The sequence below is a fragment of the Drosophila simulans genome, chromosome 2L, assembly GCF_016746395.2.
Source record: "Drosophila simulans strain w501 chromosome 2L, Prin_Dsim_3.1, whole genome shotgun sequence".
NCBI lineage: Eukaryota > Metazoa > Arthropoda > Insecta > Diptera > Drosophilidae > Drosophila > Drosophila simulans.
In genome coordinates, this window is record NC_052520.2 from 10,088,638 (window position 1) to 10,105,777 (window position 17,140).

Sequence of the window (17,140 nt, forward strand, 5' to 3'; positions counted from 1 at the left end):
TCGCAATATTTTCGGTTTTGTGCCGCAACCATCCCCCAAGCCGCCGCCTGGCCACATCTTCTGCCCCAAGAGGAGGCAAGTTTGCAAGTGCTATTTTCTTCCAAACTCGTTGCATATTCATTCGAATTCGGAGTGCCGAGGTAGGCATCGCCTGTCTGATATCGAAGCAATTCAAACCCTAATTGGCTGACCTCCTTGTGCGCAGTTTACTGTTGCATCCCCAAGTTGCAGCCACAGAATTGTGCATAATGTCGTAATAACTTGTTACTTTCGGACTCCTGTTACACTGACTTCGTTTAACAATGTCCAAAATTGGCATACAACTGTTACCTGCGAATGAATGCAGAAAACTTACAAAACTTGTATACAATATCTCGTTTTATTATTGCCAAAAATTAAGTATATGTAGCACTCTTTGTGGAAACTAAAAATGACTAGTAAAAAAATACTTGGAAATACATCATATAAGGATAGAGGCTTTCTCAAATACATTAAAGACTAACACATAATATTAAGTATATATGTCCTTCTCTAGGAAAATGCAGTACACATGCACTTAAGAACCCCTGTATGACACAATTATCGTTAAATAGCCGGAAAGCAGCCAGGATCTACCATTTGCTGGCACCCTTCTCCAGCAAACCACGGAATACGGAGCCCTCCAGCTGCTGCAGCTCTCTGGGATTGCCATCCTCCACGATGCGTCCTTGGTCCAGCACAATTAAGCGGTCATAATCCAGAATAGTTGTCAGGCGATGCTGCGGATAAATAATAATAATGGTCATATCACAGCTGCCCTCAAGTGCCGCGATTATACATGTGTAAATGGACTCACGGCAATGGTGATGATGGTGCGACCCCGGAAGGCCAGATCCGCCGCCCTGAGCAGTGCACTCTCCGTGCTGCTGTCCAGGACACTTGTTGCCTCGTCCAGGACGAGGCACACGGATCCCCGCAAGATGGCACGTGCCAGGCACAACAGCTGTCGATGGCCGGCACTCAGATTCAGACCTCCATCACATATCACCGTGTCTGCAGGACAAAATAAAGTTAATTAAGTTAAAACAGACCATCATTAAGTTCAAGTTATTGTATCTAAAACTACAGAGTAAGTTTGTATCTAGATCAAGAACTAAACACCTAATATGCATTACCCACAAACTGGAATAAGATACTTTTTCGCTTTCATGACTCTTGCAAACGACAAACTCAAAAGCCAAGGACAGCAAAAGCCACTTGAAGACGCTATTGTTAGTTCTAAACTGGCAAAAAGAGGACTCACCCAAACCGAGTGGAAGGTGCCCGTTGACAAACTCCTTCAGCTGCGCCAACTCGAGGCAATTCCACAATTGCAGGTCCTGGAAGTAACCGTGTGGATCGAGATTTTCACGTATGGTTGCGTTGAACAAATGCACATCCTGCGGAATTATCGACAGTCTGGTTCGCAGCTCGTCTGGTCGGATGCGCTGGATGTCCACGTCGTCGATGTAGATGTGGCCCCTGGTCGTTTGGAGGACACCGAAGAGGGACAGACCCAAGGATGATTTACCACTGCCAGTGCGACCACAGATGCCAATCTGTAAACGAATTGCGAGGGGTTTGAACAAAGTTGCATTCTAACGAGTGTCGAGTGTGTGGAATCAGTGGCATCTTTTCACATTTAACACAATCAACTGGGTAATATTTTTGCTATTTTACAAACTTGTGAGCCAGATGCGTCGTCATCAATCAACATTTCAGTTTAGAACAATTAAAACCTATTAAATGCAGTGACTGATTCTTTGTTCCAGTTTTGTGATTTATTATCTCATCATTTTTTAAACATATATTGCGAGCAGAAATGGACTGCAAAAACAGGGCTTCACCCCTTCTTGTTTTTCACTGATGATTCAATTTTAAACTTCAATCAATATGGCTGACATCTGTTTTACTGATTTTGCCATCTAACCAAAGTCAGCGAGTTTGCAGGGTCCTTACTCTTTTTTTTTTACAAATCAATAAAAATGTTATATGGATGGCTTTTGGATTTACTCACCCGTTGGCCGGCGGGAATTTTCAATGTTAGATTGCTGATGACATTTTGTTTCTGCCCCTCGTATCGCAGACTAACATTATCGAAATTGATATCACCTCTTTGTGGCCACGAAATTGGCACACTTTGATCTGAAAGTTGCAAAAAGTTGAGTTTGAAATTAAAATCTGGTTCGCTGATTAAAATGTGACCCGAATGTAATAATTGAAATCATTGAGCTTCAACCGCAATTCGAAATGCATAGTTTTGTGTCGGCTGCTAATTACCCAAACTTATATTGTAATCAAATAACCCAAGGACATGCACACAAAAGTTTGTTCAAAATATTTTCGAATTCCAGTGATGCGTTGCAAATGCCCCCGAGAGTGATGCAAACTTACAGCGTTCGAGCTTCCTGGCCGGCTCATTTGGCAGGACGACCTTCTTGTCCTTGTCGTCCTGCTGCGGTGGCAGTTGCTTATCTTTAATCACCGACGTCTTTGTCGTCGCCTGCTCCACCTTGTCGCCAGCTGTCGCCGGTGGGAGGTGGAAGTTTAAGTGATTGCCGTCGCCGGTTGCATTGCCTGCATTTAATTTATCAGCGTTTGCCTCAGCCCCATTTTCATGTCCTTGCCGGGCTCCACAGCCACCACTGCCACCGCGTGCTCCTCCATTTCGTTGCTGGTCTCCATCTTCATCAACATCACCGGCAGCTGTCGTTGCGCCTGGGTAAACTTTGTCACCAGCATCCGACTGGGACGACCTATCGACTTCGGCGCTCACATCTTCATTGGACGACGGCTCCTGATCCAAGTCCGCATCCACATCCGCATCAGCGTCCTGTCCCTGGGCATAGTGGGCGATGCGTTCCACGGAGCCCGCATACATCTCCATATCAGCCAAAAGTTTTACAACCCAATTAAGGTAAATCGGCACCAACAACGTGTAGTTTATGGCCAGACCCACCAGCGATGGCGATGGTCTCAGCTCCGACGGGCTCTTGGTGACAGCATAAGTTTCGAATGGGGATGGGGATGCGGATGGGGATGTGGTTGCCTCGTAGTGCCTCCTGCAACTGACGCTCGCCGCTGTCAATGCCGTCACGGTGGCCACAAAAACAATGCATCCACCCAAATAGTCCTGCAGGAGAAGAAAAACATTAAAACAAGCGACTGTGCGGAGTGATTAAGGAGTTGGCCTGGTGACCGACCCATCGCTGGAGAAGATGGTTCAGGTATGGTTTCGCACTGAAAGTGGACTGAATTACTTAGCTGCCAGTTAATAGGTGTTTATAAATAATTAAAAGTTTAAGAAAAGCAGCATTTATGCAGATATATCTATCTTATGCAACAAAAATACTTGAAGTAACATAACATATTTTATATATATACTAACCAGTGATACTCCAAGCCATCGATGACTGGTGTTGAGCAGTGCATAGGCGATTGTGTTCGCCTCGAGTCGTTTGAAAAGGATTTCGGTGAATCGAGTCTGTTGGTTAAAGGCTCGAATAGTGGTCACTCCTTGAATGGTCTCCGATAGATGGGATATGACGGGCGAGTTAGTCGCATTTTCAATACGCTGCAGTTCTCTAAAAATATCAAAAAATAAATGTTTGTGCAAAACTAAAGCAGATTTATACTCCCCACCTGGCTGAGCACCTGTAGAACTTCTGAATGAGATAGTATGCTCCACAGATGGGCAGGGTGAGCACCAAAATCCAGGGTGTGATGGTGACATTTATGAGAATGGCCGAAAGGCAGAGCAAAGTGAACTGCAGCAGGCGTTGTCCTGTGGCGGCAATTTTCTGAGGACATAATACAATATGGTTATGAATTATTTAAGATACAGGCCACTTGCACATAGCTCATGGTTTCAGAAAAAAAAAGAAGAGAGAACTCTCTGGTCGATTGCTGCAACTATTAGATACCCTTTACTCAACTCAAAGAAGTGTGAGAAAATGAATGTGGGGCATGTACGATTATACGGACAGACAAACGGATATAGCTAGATCAAAAATATAGTTTATATTTTATTTCAAAGCATCTATTTAAACCATATACTCTGCGGGTAACGTGTATATTTATGGTGAAATAAATCCGTGCTTATCCACAGAACGAATCTCAATCAAACTGGCGACCATCTAGCCACTGTGTCGTGCCGCAACAAATGGGGTTATTGATTGGGAGACCATTCGATGGCTAAAACAACGCCTGGATAACAGAAATAACAAATCTCACCTTATCAATGACGGCCATATCGTTGCTGAAACGATTCACAATACGCCCGAGCGGGGTCACTTGGAAAAAGTGCAGCGTTTTATGCAAAATCGTTTGCAGCAGCTTATCGTGCAAATTACGACGGGCATTACAGCCGGCATATTGTCCGGCCGGTGTTGATACCAGGGCCATTATTATACAAACACACGAAATGGCGGCGTACATGCGAAAATAGTACGTGACTTCGTGGTCCTGCTCCGGCGGTTGGAGCACCACGTGGCCCTTGGACTCGACTCCGCCATGGACATCGCTCCACTGCTGCAGCCAAACGTCCGTATAGACACGCAAACACTGCCAAATTAGTGCGGTGATAAAAAAGATGGTGATTATGGGCAGGCCGGCGGCTCGTATGTACATTAGATATATGTCGTCCGATATTTTGCCATATTTGCGTTCCGTATCAATTGGCATCCTGGCCAGTGGCATTGATTCCCGGCCGGATTCACCTGCCACCACGGCCAGCACGTGTCCCTCATTGTGCTGCTGCTCCTCCTGGTCGGCCGGGGATGATGTCACGTTTGCCCTCGATTCTTTGTCCGATGCTGAATCGCAATTGTCATCGCAATTTATTGTGGTTTCCTTCGAGTCAATATTTACGCCTGATTTTTTGAGGAAAGAGAAGAAGTAGAGGATGTGTTTGGAGGAACAAAAGAAGCTTTCTTGCTTGTCTTATATAATATTTGTGCTAAATTATGTAAATACTAGTAGAGTAAGGTACAACACTCCTAAAAACTTGATCTAAAGTAACATATAACTCAGATTTAAATCAATAAAACATTAAAGCTCAAACTTAACGCATATGCACTTTGAGTTGCAAAAAGAGAATAACTAAAGTTGCTTTCGTGGAACTTCTGATTGACTTTTAATTGGTACCGAGATGTTTTGTACCTTTTGCAAGTGCCACATGGGCCCACATCAATTAAACCCTGCTGCCGTTTAATTTAACAACTTCCGGCGACAAACTAATTGAAAGCAAAGTTTTCACGGCGTCTGCGGATTTGCGTGGCAAAGGATGAATCGGAAGGATTCGATGGTTTCGCTGGGTTCCATGGGTTCGATTGGAGTGACACTCGCAGCATTGATTAAATCGAAAGTTTTCGAACCCGCTGACTTATCAGCCAAATATTGATAGATCAATGCATCGGAGTTGGCCAAAGTTTCTGCCTTGGAAACTTTTCGCGCCCTGGAACACTGTCTCTTTGACTTACCGCTCGGGAGCTCGAAACTTTTAAAATCAAAGTTGATTTAAGTTTTAAGCTACACGCATGCATCCAGGAGTAAACTAAAAGGATGCCGAGTTCCCAAGTGTATTGGCCAAAAAAAAAAGCAAAAGGAGGAACAATTTTCCTCCGCCAATGTTATGGCAATATTTTGCACACAGTTTTCCCGACCGACTGCATAAATATCAGCTAATCAATATTCATTATTGAAAATTTCCAAGGCGCAAGAAAGCGTAAATTTTCATTAAACTTAATTCGTTTAAAGGCTAGAAAGTTTATACGAAAGTTTTCTAGCTAATTTTTAAAGGATAATCACTCAATTTTAGGTAAGTTAACAACCAAATTATTTTGAATTTCTATAGTAACTTACATTTCTTGGGCTTTTCTTCTGACTGCGGTTCATTCTTATTGCCATCTGTCGCCAAAATTGAGGCAGGAAAATGTACAATGGGCGGTGATTCCTCAGAAATGCTTCTATAAAAGAAAATTTCACAATATTAATTAAAAGTATTGGATAAATTAATTTAAAAAAGGAGATTCTCTGCAACATTTCGCTTACAGAATAGAATTTGTGGCACTAAGTGGATGATGATGGGTTTTGGGCTTATTCGAACGCCGCATGGACATTCGTCGCAGGAACTGCTGAAAACTGCCGCGAACATGATCATCCAAAGGACCCTCCGAGCTCGTATTGGATCTCCTGGCCTCCTCCGACTTCTTCACGTCCGGATTGGCCACCTCCATGGCTGGCGGCGAGGAGGCGTTCCGTGACAGCGGCTGATGTTGGGTCACATGCTGTGGCGGCTGCCAGGATTGTACTCGTGGTTCTGGTGCCGCCGTGGCCAAATCACCACCATCCACACTGCTCTCCGCATAGCTGCTGCAACTGGTGGCCAAGACACTGCGGCTCAGCACATCCCCACTGGTGGAACTGGACTCGGAAGTGGCCGTCAGGGTGCTGAGGCCACTCAATCGATGGAAGGAATTGGTGTTCCGACTGCCGCGACGACCAAGAGTGTGCCGGCGACGAGGACGCATGATGACATCGTCTCCCTGGCACTCGTCGATCGGCAGTGGAACATCGTACATCAGATGCCGGGAGCCATAGATACTGGAACGTTTGCGCTGCAAGCTGAAGCCACCACAGGATGCATTACCGATGGTATATGACTGCGGATTAAAGGGTATAGAAATATTGAACTAATTGAATCACATAAGCTGTCTACCCGTACCACAGACACTTGGTCATCCTCCTCATCCTCCTCGACCACATTCGATTGCATATTGGCCACCGATATACAGCCACTGCCATCAGTTGCATCCGCGTGGCATGCCGCACTCGCATCCATCGTCACCGAAATCGAGCGCTGTAATCCCAACTTGCTCACGTTCCTCAGCAATTTCCAGCGCTCACCTGCTGTCTTTTCACCTGGACTGAGTATGTTAAGGTATTACTATTGGAATTGGTAAATAGTAGTACAAGTGTAGTAGCACTTACTTTTGGGATGGGTTATCCTTCTGGGCCTTCGCCATCGCAATGATCGCGTTCCACTCGGCGGTAATTCGCGGTTGCATCAATTCAATGTCCGCATAGCTGCCACACGCTTCAACACGACCATCTTTTATTGCAATTAACTAAGAGTTAAATAGAAAAACTATAGTAATATATCTTATAACAAATAAATTCGAATAAAGTGTAAAGTCTTAAGAAAGGCTATAAATATGCAACAAGTATGGGTTTAAAGTCTTCCCAAATTAGGTGAAGTAAATATATAATATATATAATATATAAATTAATAATATAATATATAAATTATATAAAATGTGTATTATGTCCTAAAGGACTTACGTATTCTGCCTCCTTAATGCGGTGCAATTGCTGAGTCACAAGGATAAAAGTTCGATTCGACTTTTGTAGCATCTCACGTATGCAGTGCTGGAATATGTGCTCGCCCACCTCGTTGTCAAGTGAAGCCAATGGGTCATCCTAAGCAAAGTATAGGGATATGAAAATTATATTTAAAAAAATATTAGCAAATTATATAGTCATATATAACATATAAACAAATGAACATATATTATATATATATATGACCGCATATATTAAAATTTAAATCTCGACATAATAATTGAAAGAACGTATTTAAATTATGATATGATTGTTTTGTGGCCATTTCGACTATGAGGGACCCAGCATCTTGCTGGGCTGCACCCACTCCCTGAAGTCCTCCCGCTGGATGCCATCAAGTAGTGCCTCCTGCTCCAAAGTGGTTCCGTTGAGGTGGGCTGCCTTGGCGATCGCAGCGGATCGCTCGTAGCCAATGTGTGGACTCAGGGCGGTGACCAGCATTAGGGACTCCTTGAGGATGCTACCAATCTTGCTCCTATTGGGCTCAATGCCCTCGAGGCAGTTGGTGCAGAAGGACTTCATGCCATCGCCCAAAAGGGTAATCGAGCGCAGAACATTGGAGGCAATCATGGGCATGAAGGTGTTTAGCTGAAAGTGGCCACAGGAACCACCCATGGAGACGGCCACATGGTTGCCCATCACCTGGGCGCAGATCATGGACATGGCCTCACATTGCGTGGGATTTACTTTGCCGGGCATGATGGAACTACCTGGTTCGTTCTCCGGCAGATGTAGTTCACCAAATCCGCAACGTGGTCCCGATCCAAGGAATCGTATGTCATTCGCTATCTTCATCACACTCGCCGCAATCGTGTTAAGTTCCCCGTGCAGTTCCACCAGGCAATCGCAGGCGGAGATGGATTCAAAAAAGTTCGGGGACTCCACAAAGGGTAGGAATGTGAGCTCGGCTATCCGCTTGATGCACTGCGCAGAATATCCGTCCTTGGTGTCCACTTTGGTGCCCACAATGGTGCCGCCCATGGGCAACTGATACAATCGGCACATGGCACAGTCCAGTCGCGTCCTTCCGTTGACAAGCTGCTGCTGATAGCCACTGAACTCCTGGCCAAGGGACAGGGGAACGGCGTCCATTAGATGCGTTCGGCCAATCTTGATCAAGTCCATCCAATCGTTCGACTTCTTGCCCAGCAAGTCAATAAAGGTCCTTAAGCTGGGATACAGCTTCTCCTGCAGCTGCATGGCCACGGCGATGCGCACGGCTGTGGAGAAGGTGTCATGGGAACTTTGTGCCATGTTGACATGTTCATTGGGATCCACCGGCTCCTTGGAGCCCATCTGACCACCCAGGATCTCGATGGCTCGATTGCAAATAACCTCGTTTACGTTCATGTTTGTGTGCTCGCCGCATCCATCCTGCCATATAACCAACGGAAAGTGCTCCTCGTCATAGAGTTTGCCGGATATAACATCATCGCAGGCCTTGGAAATGGCATCGCATAGGTGCTCCTCCAGACAATGGATTTTGTTCGTCTCCGCAGCGGATTTCTTCACTATGCCCAAAGCTTTTATGAGTGGTCGCTGTGAGTTTGGAGACCATAAGTATCTATATTTTCAAAGTCAATACTGTCATACTGGCATTCGTTCCTCAACTCCCCCAATCGGAAATTTCATCAGGGATCTCATGGTCTGCGGACCAAACATTCGATCGAGAGGAATGTGCACGGCACCCATGGAATCATATTCAACTCGAGTATCCGGCACTATTAGCCGAGCCAGTTTGTACATCAAACTGAAAATCTCCTTCTGGTCGAAAGACATTTTTGAAAATTTTAATGTATATGTGTTACGAATTAAATATTTAGGCCCAAAAGTACAGGTCAGGAAAAGGTTACGCGATAATTATGAGAGATATAACCCAGTAGAGATATAAAAAGGATATATATTTTAATCCCAACAAGATATCTCATTACTAATTTAGTTAAATTACTTAGTTAAGTTACTCACCATAATGACCACATTAGCCGATGAATATATAGCTCGAGCTATGGCAATTCGCTGCCTTTGTCCACCAGAGATATTGATTCCGCGCTCCCCGATGATGGTAAGATCTCCTCGAGGCATTAGCTCAATATCCGGTTTCAGGGCACAGGCTTCCAATACGAAATCATATCGTTTCGGTCGAAAGGACTCTCCGAACAGTATGTTCTCCCTAATGGTGTCATTTAGGAGCCAAGGTTGTTGTGAAACATAGGAAATAGTGCAGGTTCTAGAAAAGAAAAAGTTAAAAAAAAAATTAATTATAATCATAAAATGTCAGCTCATGTTCGTATGTCCGTTTCTCTGTCCGTATGAAGGTAAAACTAGAGAGTTTAAATCGCTTAAGCTGAGTAGCAAACTAGTTAGGTACACATAACAATCTTTTATGTTTTAAATACCGAATGAGTGATTTAATATAAAGTATCAGAGTTTCCTTATTGAATGTATTTCAGGCAGTATATACATATAAAGAAGCATAAATTTGCAAGCCAAATGCGGACAGGAAAGGAAAGCCCCGAAGATACCACAGAAAAAGGCGTACTCGAACTAACATAGACATTTATTACAGTAATTGAAATTATTGCACATTTGCCGGTTGCCAAGATGCAGTTAGAGATGGAGAATGGGAATGGGAATGGGGATGGGGATGGAGATGGAAGCTCCTGAAGGAAGCAATATAAGCACAGGCCACAGGATCGCAGCGACTTCTGCTGGAAAGGAGCAAGCCTTCGTTTCCACTGCGCGATTTCCATTTCTTAAATGCATTTGTGTATGGCCTCCACCCTTTCCCCCCCCCCCCCCCCCCCCCCCCCCCCCCCCCTCAGCCAGACGGCTATGCCATTTTTATTTTATGTGCAATAAAATTAACAACGCACACAGGCGTTTTGTGATAAATTACGGAATCACGTGGCTCGCATTGAAACGACTGTTAAAATATGTTGTATGACTGCGGCGGATTCGATTGCGGCAGCAAGCAACCACTAAAGTTTAAACTATTCCACCTACTTTCTTTGATTTTTGTGCGGAAAATGGGTTGACCTAATATCGCCTAGTTCAGATATTGAACTTCTACCATTGGTTTTTTAAAGTAGCATTAACTAGGTAACTAGATAAACCAGCTGCAATACAAATTCATATTTTTCAAACTAGTTGAAAATTATGCAATTAATTTGATAAACGGGCAAACAAACTTATCCACTATGTTGCTAAGCTTCTGTTGCTGTTTGCATAACTGAAAATAAGCACATAAATAGCTAAGCAAATTTACAGGAGCCGTGTTGTCTGGGTGTTCCGTGTTGACAGACAAGGAATCGTGCTTAATCTTGGCCCCAGGAAATTGAAAAAGGTCTCCCTATGCTTAAGGCAGCCAAGAATATGCTTTAAATTAAAACATATTTTTAAATTTTCACAAGTGAGAGTTTTAAAAGTCCTGCGATTAAAACTAACCCGTTGAAGTATGTCCGTTTTGTCCCTATGCCCATATGTCCGTTTGATTAGATGATGTTTACTCACTTATGCCAAAACATGTTGCCTGCGAGGAGCGGCATCTCCATGAGGAGCGCCGATAGCAAGGATGTCTTGCCACTGCCGTTTTTGCCCACAACTATGGTTAGCTTTCCCTTGGGAACAATGATGCCGGGCACATGGAGCTGCACCACTGGCATCTGACTTTGCGGCTGCCACGTGAAGAGGCCGTCGTTGATCGATACGGCAATGTCGTCGGGCATTTTCAGCAGTAGGGAATCACGTCGCCAGCTATCCGTGTTTCTGGCCCGAATCACCGAGAATTCCACGGGTCTCTCCATCACAGTGCCGCGCATTTTGGGCGGCCGAATGGCCACATATGGTGTATTCCGCAGCAGTTCCCTTCGCTGCTGCACCAGCTTGTTGTGGCCCAGTTCCTGGACAGTGGATGGCGAGACATCTTCCGCCGATTCCTCGGCATTCTGCAGCAATGGCGTGGAGTTAGTGGCGAGCTCAGGAGTTTGGGCCTTTTGCGCGAGGCGCTTTTCATTTAGCCTGTTTTCCGCTTGGGCCGTTCGCATGGTCATATTCGATTTCTCCTGCGTTTCATACATATCCAATGAGGCATCGCTTTTGCTCAAAATTCTGGCCATATTGCGAATGCCCTCGAATTGCTTCTGGATCTCGCTGGACTTTAGGAATCGCTCCAATCGACGCGTCGACACCCTGGCCGCTATGATAATGGGCACTGTGATGGGGAAGATCAGGAGCGGAACGGTTAGCTGCTGGAAAAGTGCCAGCGAGGAGAACAATCGACTGGCATTCAAATCGAACTCCTGCTCCCGATGCAGCCACACATAAACGCCCAGAGTAACGAATGTGATCAGTACGGTGGCAACATGTGTGAGTACGGCTAATACAAAGAAAAGTCGGCTTATTATAATTGAAATAGAACCTTTTGGGGATCAGGATCATACGTACCCATTAGGGTCCAGAATGTGGCATCCTTATTGAGATACTTGAGCTCCTTTCGTCGCGCCTCTTGAATCTTTTTGAGAAACACCTCATCCCAGGCATTCAGTTTTATCACTTTAATGCCAACTAGTGTGTCGTGTATTTTTTTCAAACGCTCATCGGTATATCTCTATAAAAATAATAATTAAAATAAGTGCTATATTTTTTATAAAGTCAATACCCACCGCTATAACCTCTGCGTTTTTGGACATTGCATTTCCGATGAAAAACTGCAGGGGCGTCATTATCACAATGCAAACAATAGATCCAATCACTGCACTGATACCCAAATTCATATATAATAAATATATGACCACGGCTATCTGAAATAAACAATAAAAATGTTTTAAAAATATGTTACTCAGCCATTTAAATGATATTGAACAATAAAAAGTCGTTTGTCTAAGAAATATTGGGAAAAATAGCAAATAAATATTTACAATTAACTCGAGCAAAAGGCAACTTTAAATAAAATCAAATTTATAGCCCGACTATTATAGAGCTTATTAAAAACATTTATATTCGCCTTTCCAGTCAAGGATTTCTCAGACAGCAAATGCGATAAATTAGCCTTGTTGTTAGCGGACATCAAATGGAGCCCAAATGGCACACAAGTTGCTCATAAATTGTAAAAAACGATTAGCCAACCAAATGGGCCAATCTCCATGCGAACCTTGAAGGGAATGGCCCAGGCATAGTGGATGATCAGGAAGAATTCCATGATGTTGCGGGTGTCCTCGGTCATGTGGTTGGTTATGCTGCCAATGTCATGGCTGATATTTGGTTCTGAAAGGTATGTAAAAAACATATAATAATACTAGTAAAAATTCCTTATCAATTGTTTGCATATAAAATCAGTCAAATAGAACAAAGAATATAAGAAACTATATATACATATAATTCTGTCACTTTTCTTTGCCAAAAGGTTCCTTTAAAACTTTACTGACTTTAATTTAACTTAACTAGGAAGATTAGAGTTTTTGTCCACATCAATGGGGATTATTATCAATAGGATTTGTTCTATAATTCCCTGATTTACCGACTCACCACTTGGATTGTCCACGTGCTCTGGCGTTGCCATGGAATCATCGTTTTTCTGTTTCTCATCCGGAGTGGGAGAAGTTTCGTGAACTGGGTCCGTGGAATCACTGCTATCGCAGCCACCGTCCGCATTGAGTAGCAAACTTTTTCTATAAATTAGACCCTGTAGGGACGTTTTAATCCTGATGCCCGTCATGTTGAGTATGTGCGTCGATGCCTGGGACAGGGCGCCTTGTGTGATGGCCGCCAGCAGGACGATCCAGGCGATGCACCATCCATTCGCCAGGAGATCCGACCAGGTGCTGCTATATATTCGCACCTTATCGATGTTCGTGCCGAAGACATCGTCGAATTCGGTGCCCAGAATCCAGGAGGTGGACAGCAGAGCGTCGCCAGGTGACTTCTCCGGCGGCACAGAGGCCTGGGCATAAAGTTGTTCGATATATTCAACGATTTTCTGTATAGCCAGCGGTCCAACCAGGGCAAATAAATCACCGGCAAGTTTCAAAATTCCGCCCAGGGCAAACATTTGCCAACTGTTCTTTATATAGCAATACCACAGGGATGGGGATGAATTTGACTTTTTCTGAAAATAAAAAAAAATCAAACTAGTTAAGAGATATTAAGATAGATATTGTATGGGGCAGCCCTACTTTCTTCTCAGTGTAAATGTACAAGAAGTGGTCGTAGTGCGACCTGGCACTATCCTCCAGCTTCATTTGGCCCAAATCCTCCAGCTCCAGCGGTTCCTTGTAGCCCAGCCACAACAGAGGAGTTAGCCACCAAAAACAGGACTTGGAGTAAAATGTGGCCAATGAGTGCTTGTAGCCTATTTTGCCATAGTCATCCAAATAGTCGTCGTGATAGCACTGTGGGTTGGAAATTGTTGTTAATTCAGTTAATTCTATAAATCACGAGAGTCCTGCGACAATTGCCCACAGCTACATATATCCGCTCATCCACACTTTTTTGTGTATTTAAATATTCAACTCTTTGGTTGAGCCTTCATTTCCTACTTTGCCTGTTGGCCCGGGACTCATCCTGTGGCAAAGCCACAAACTGGATGGCAACAACAAAAAAAATATAGAATAAACAACATAAACATTTTCGCCAAGTATGATAGACATTAAGCTCAAAATCTCCACTTAACCCCAATTAAAATTTAAACATGCAACTACTCGCATTGCGATTTTTGGCTTCCTCTGTTGCGCCAACTTGCATTTATTAGCGCAGCATTTAAATAAATACGTTTTGGCCATTTAAATAAACACATTTTTTAAATAAAACAATGAAGTAGTTTTCATTCGCTTGGTAAAAAAGAATTTAAAAAATTTAACTAGTTATCACTATTAAGCTTTACAACAATTTACATTGATTATTCCCAGTTATCATGTACTATTTCACACAATTTAAATCTTGTTTTCAGGTGTCAGCTTTAATAAAATATAATAAATAATAAAATATTTAAAAAAATAAAAATAATTAAATAAATAAAATTTAAATTTAATATATCTTATTATGGTAATAGCTTAATCTTTAAATACTTTAAATATTACAAAATCTCATAGTACGCTTTACAGCCGTATCTTTAAGATACTTTTTAATAAATGCTCACTTCTTTGTACACAGTTAATCCGTCCAGCATGGCCAGGGACACCATGCACATGGCAGACATGGCCACCAGGCACGTCTGCAGCTCCAGGAAATCCTCGTAGCGACCCAGCTCGAAAAGTTCATTGGATAGCAGGGCAAATGTCAATGCCTCCACAGCGGTGCTGGCATACAAAAACACTGAAATTGGCATAAATCTTTATGAGGGAACTTCTCTATTGACCAAACCACTCACCTGTCGCCTTTTTGCGCTCCACCATTCGATGGTAGAGCATTAGCATGAGGGTCAGCAAGGTGGAGAAGATCGCATTCCAGAGCTCACCCGATCCAATGACAACCAAATAGTTGAGATCCCTGGGACTTGACTGGAAAAGTCGGTTCAGATTCCGAACATTTTGGTGGGGCAAAAAGATTCTGGCCAATTCGAAGCTATTCAGGGCCAAAAGGAGCAGTGAGATCGCCGCACGTCCATTGTGGAACATTAGCAATGTTTTATGGCATCTGCTTTAACACGAAGGAAGTTAGGAGGATTAAGAAGGTATAGATATCACCTATATCCATATATACCATATATCATATCATTTATATGGAAACCCCTCCAGATCATTTCCTACAAAGATCTCATATGGAACCACTTCACAATATGAGCATAATAAATCATAAAATTCATGCAGCTAAATGTCTATAATTAACTGCAGTTCCAAATGATATTGATTTCGTGTTCATCCGCATATTTATTTATAAGAATCCGCCCTTAAAGCAAAGTGCGTTGCAGAACCAATTGAGATTTACCCATTTGAGATACATCCCATTGAGAATACTTTGGCACGCGATGCGTTATTTTTCGAATTTTTCGAATGCCAAGTTGATTGTTTTTTAATTTCGCTGCGGGTTGCATTCGATTTTCAGTATGCACTTGAAGTACGGATATCAATTATGGGATTTTGAGTGAGTTTCCAAACGAAATAAGGGGTAGATAATATATTTTATTCAAATGATATGTGTATAAATAGATTTTCCTGAAAGGAAAAAACGAACTTCTGACCTTTAGAAATATTTAAGAACAAGTTAACAAAACTTTCCTTTTGGTCATAAAATTTTCACGCTTACTTTTTGTTTAAACAAACAATTAGTAACCGTCAATTGTGTATGCAAATGACTTAAAGTGCGTGCAAAAAAATAAAAATTAACCACTTAAAATATGTTTTATGTTATCTTGGGCCATAAACGATGTCTGTGGGATTTCTAAATGAGGTAACACACTTGAGCTCCCTAGTCATTTCTCCAGAATTCGTTTAATCTACAAAACGCATGTGCTAAATTTAAACAAATGTGCTCATTCGCTTCTCTAAAATATACGTTTGCTATGTTGAATTTATTTACACTCTGATTTTGGGCCTAATTGAGCAAGGAGTAAACTGGACATCAAACTTCTGATGATAATCAAACATTTTCTATGGCATTTGAAACCCATTACATTTGACCTTATTTTAGTTTAAGGCCTTTGCACAATTTCAAGCAAAAAATCGCTAGCTCTGGTGTAAACAAAAGAAGTACATGTTTACACTTCGGTCGAAAATAAACAAATAAAAAAACAGAGCGAAATTCACTATTATTTTAGTTTCAACTTGAAAGTGTGTCAATTCAGCTCTGGCCGCCCAAGTTGCATTACTTTGCGTATAATGCAAAAATACACATAAATACATATATTTAAATCCCTCAAATGAATGAAACTCACTTTTTGTATCTACTGCAGACAAACATCCATCCGAAAAGTAGCAGAAAAATGCTGAAAAACGTAAAAACACGCCGCACACGGTCAATGCCACAGATATCCGTATTCAAATTGTCATAAATGGAGCGAACATGCCCATTCAAGTGATCACAGTGTATTATATTGAACAACTGCTTCATGATGGCCAATAAAACCAGGAACTTATGGCTAAAACACTGCAAGAAGTTTTCACTTTTTCCGATTTCAGTTCAAAACATTTGTATTGCGCTCACAATTAAATCGAGTCCATACACTTGGAAAACTTTGCGCACAACAGGTTGAGCAGCAAATACAGAATCGCTCAATATAAACAAACTATTTCGCAATCGGGAATATGCAGTGCAATGTGTGTTATGCCCGATCCAATTCGATATATATATATATGTACATATGGATGCTACCACAATGAATTTCGTTCCAAAGCGAGAAGAGCGCGCCGCGTCCCCAGTTTGCCATTCAATTATTATTATTATTCTTTTTAAGTAATTTTTGTATAAACAACACAGAACGCAGAGATATGTGTGGCGCACGTTTGGCCGCGATTAAGAAATCTTCGCGAGAAGAAAAGGCCAACCGACTCCGACCGAGCGTGGCGGCTCACTAAGCACACTGAGCACACACACTCTCGCCAGGCGGAAAACCGACGAAGTGCCAGTCAGCCCGAACTCGAGAAGATATTGCACTGATCTGAATCTGAATCTGGAGAATCGCGCACGTGCGCGATGGGAAGAAGCTCTTCCCACATCGCCGGAATCGTGGGGTGCCAGCCCACTGATACCATCGACCCATATATGATGCACTAAATCAACTCGTAGCGAG

At 42.8% G+C, this 17,140-nt stretch overlaps 2 protein-coding genes across 3 annotated transcripts; both read right to left on the reverse strand.

Annotated features, from left to right (window-relative positions):
• Positions 1 to 360: 360 nt before the first annotated feature.
• LOC6731743 (ATP-binding cassette sub-family C member Sur) lies at positions 361 to 17,025 on the reverse strand. Of its 2 annotated transcripts, none has more exons than XM_016178536.3 (23): positions 16,286 to 17,025; positions 14,783 to 15,048; positions 14,552 to 14,727; positions 13,590 to 13,805; positions 12,943 to 13,522; positions 12,569 to 12,681; positions 12,081 to 12,218; positions 11,863 to 12,025; positions 10,930 to 11,794; positions 9,385 to 9,646; positions 7,360 to 7,497; positions 7,009 to 7,145; positions 6,743 to 6,944; positions 6,070 to 6,680; positions 5,881 to 5,984; positions 4,252 to 4,889; positions 3,661 to 3,818; positions 3,407 to 3,602; positions 2,413 to 3,151; positions 2,036 to 2,163; positions 1,283 to 1,577; positions 836 to 1,032; positions 361 to 758 (listed from the first exon to the last, which is right to left on the reverse strand). In XM_016178536.3, the coding sequence occupies exons 1-23, from the start codon at positions 16,459 to 16,461 to the stop codon at positions 612 to 614; spliced, it is 6,645 nt and encodes a 2,214-aa protein (XP_016024416.1). In that variant the 5' UTR covers positions 16,462 to 17,025; the 3' UTR covers positions 361 to 611. The 2 variants fall into 2 exon arrangements, with proteins under 2 accessions (XP_016024416.1, XP_016024415.1); XM_016178535.3 differs by having other exon boundaries at positions 14,783 to 15,051.
• On the reverse strand, positions 7,603 to 9,269 carry LOC27209404 (fumarate hydratase, mitochondrial). The gene is made up of 2 exons (XM_016184837.3): positions 9,013 to 9,269; positions 7,603 to 8,958 (listed from the first exon to the last, which is right to left on the reverse strand). The coding sequence occupies exons 1-2, from the start codon at positions 9,196 to 9,198 to the stop codon at positions 7,690 to 7,692; spliced, it is 1,455 nt and encodes a 484-aa protein (XP_016024417.1). The 5' UTR covers positions 9,199 to 9,269; the 3' UTR covers positions 7,603 to 7,689.
• Positions 17,026 to 17,140: the final 115 nt, after the last annotated feature.

Coding starts and splice junctions, on each gene's coding strand:
- LOC27209404 (XM_016184837.3), bottom strand. CDS start 9,198: ATGTCTTTCGACCAGAAGGAGATTTTCAGTTTGATGTACAAACTGGCT. Junction 8,959..9,012: donor GAGTTGAGGAACGAATGCCA/GTATGACAGTAT, acceptor CCAAACTCACAG/CGACCACTCATAAAAGCTTT.
- LOC6731743 (XM_016178535.3), bottom strand. CDS start 16,461: ATGAAGCAGTTGTTCAATATAATACACTGTGATCACTTGAATGGGCAT. Junction 4,890..5,880: donor AGAAGAAAAGCCCAAGAAAT/GTAAGTTACTAT, acceptor TCAAAAAATCAG/GCGTAAATATTGACTCGAAG. Junction 1,033..1,282: donor GCACCTTCCACTCGGTTTGG/GTGAGTCCTCTT, acceptor TTTGTCCTGCAG/ACACGGTGATATGTGATGGA.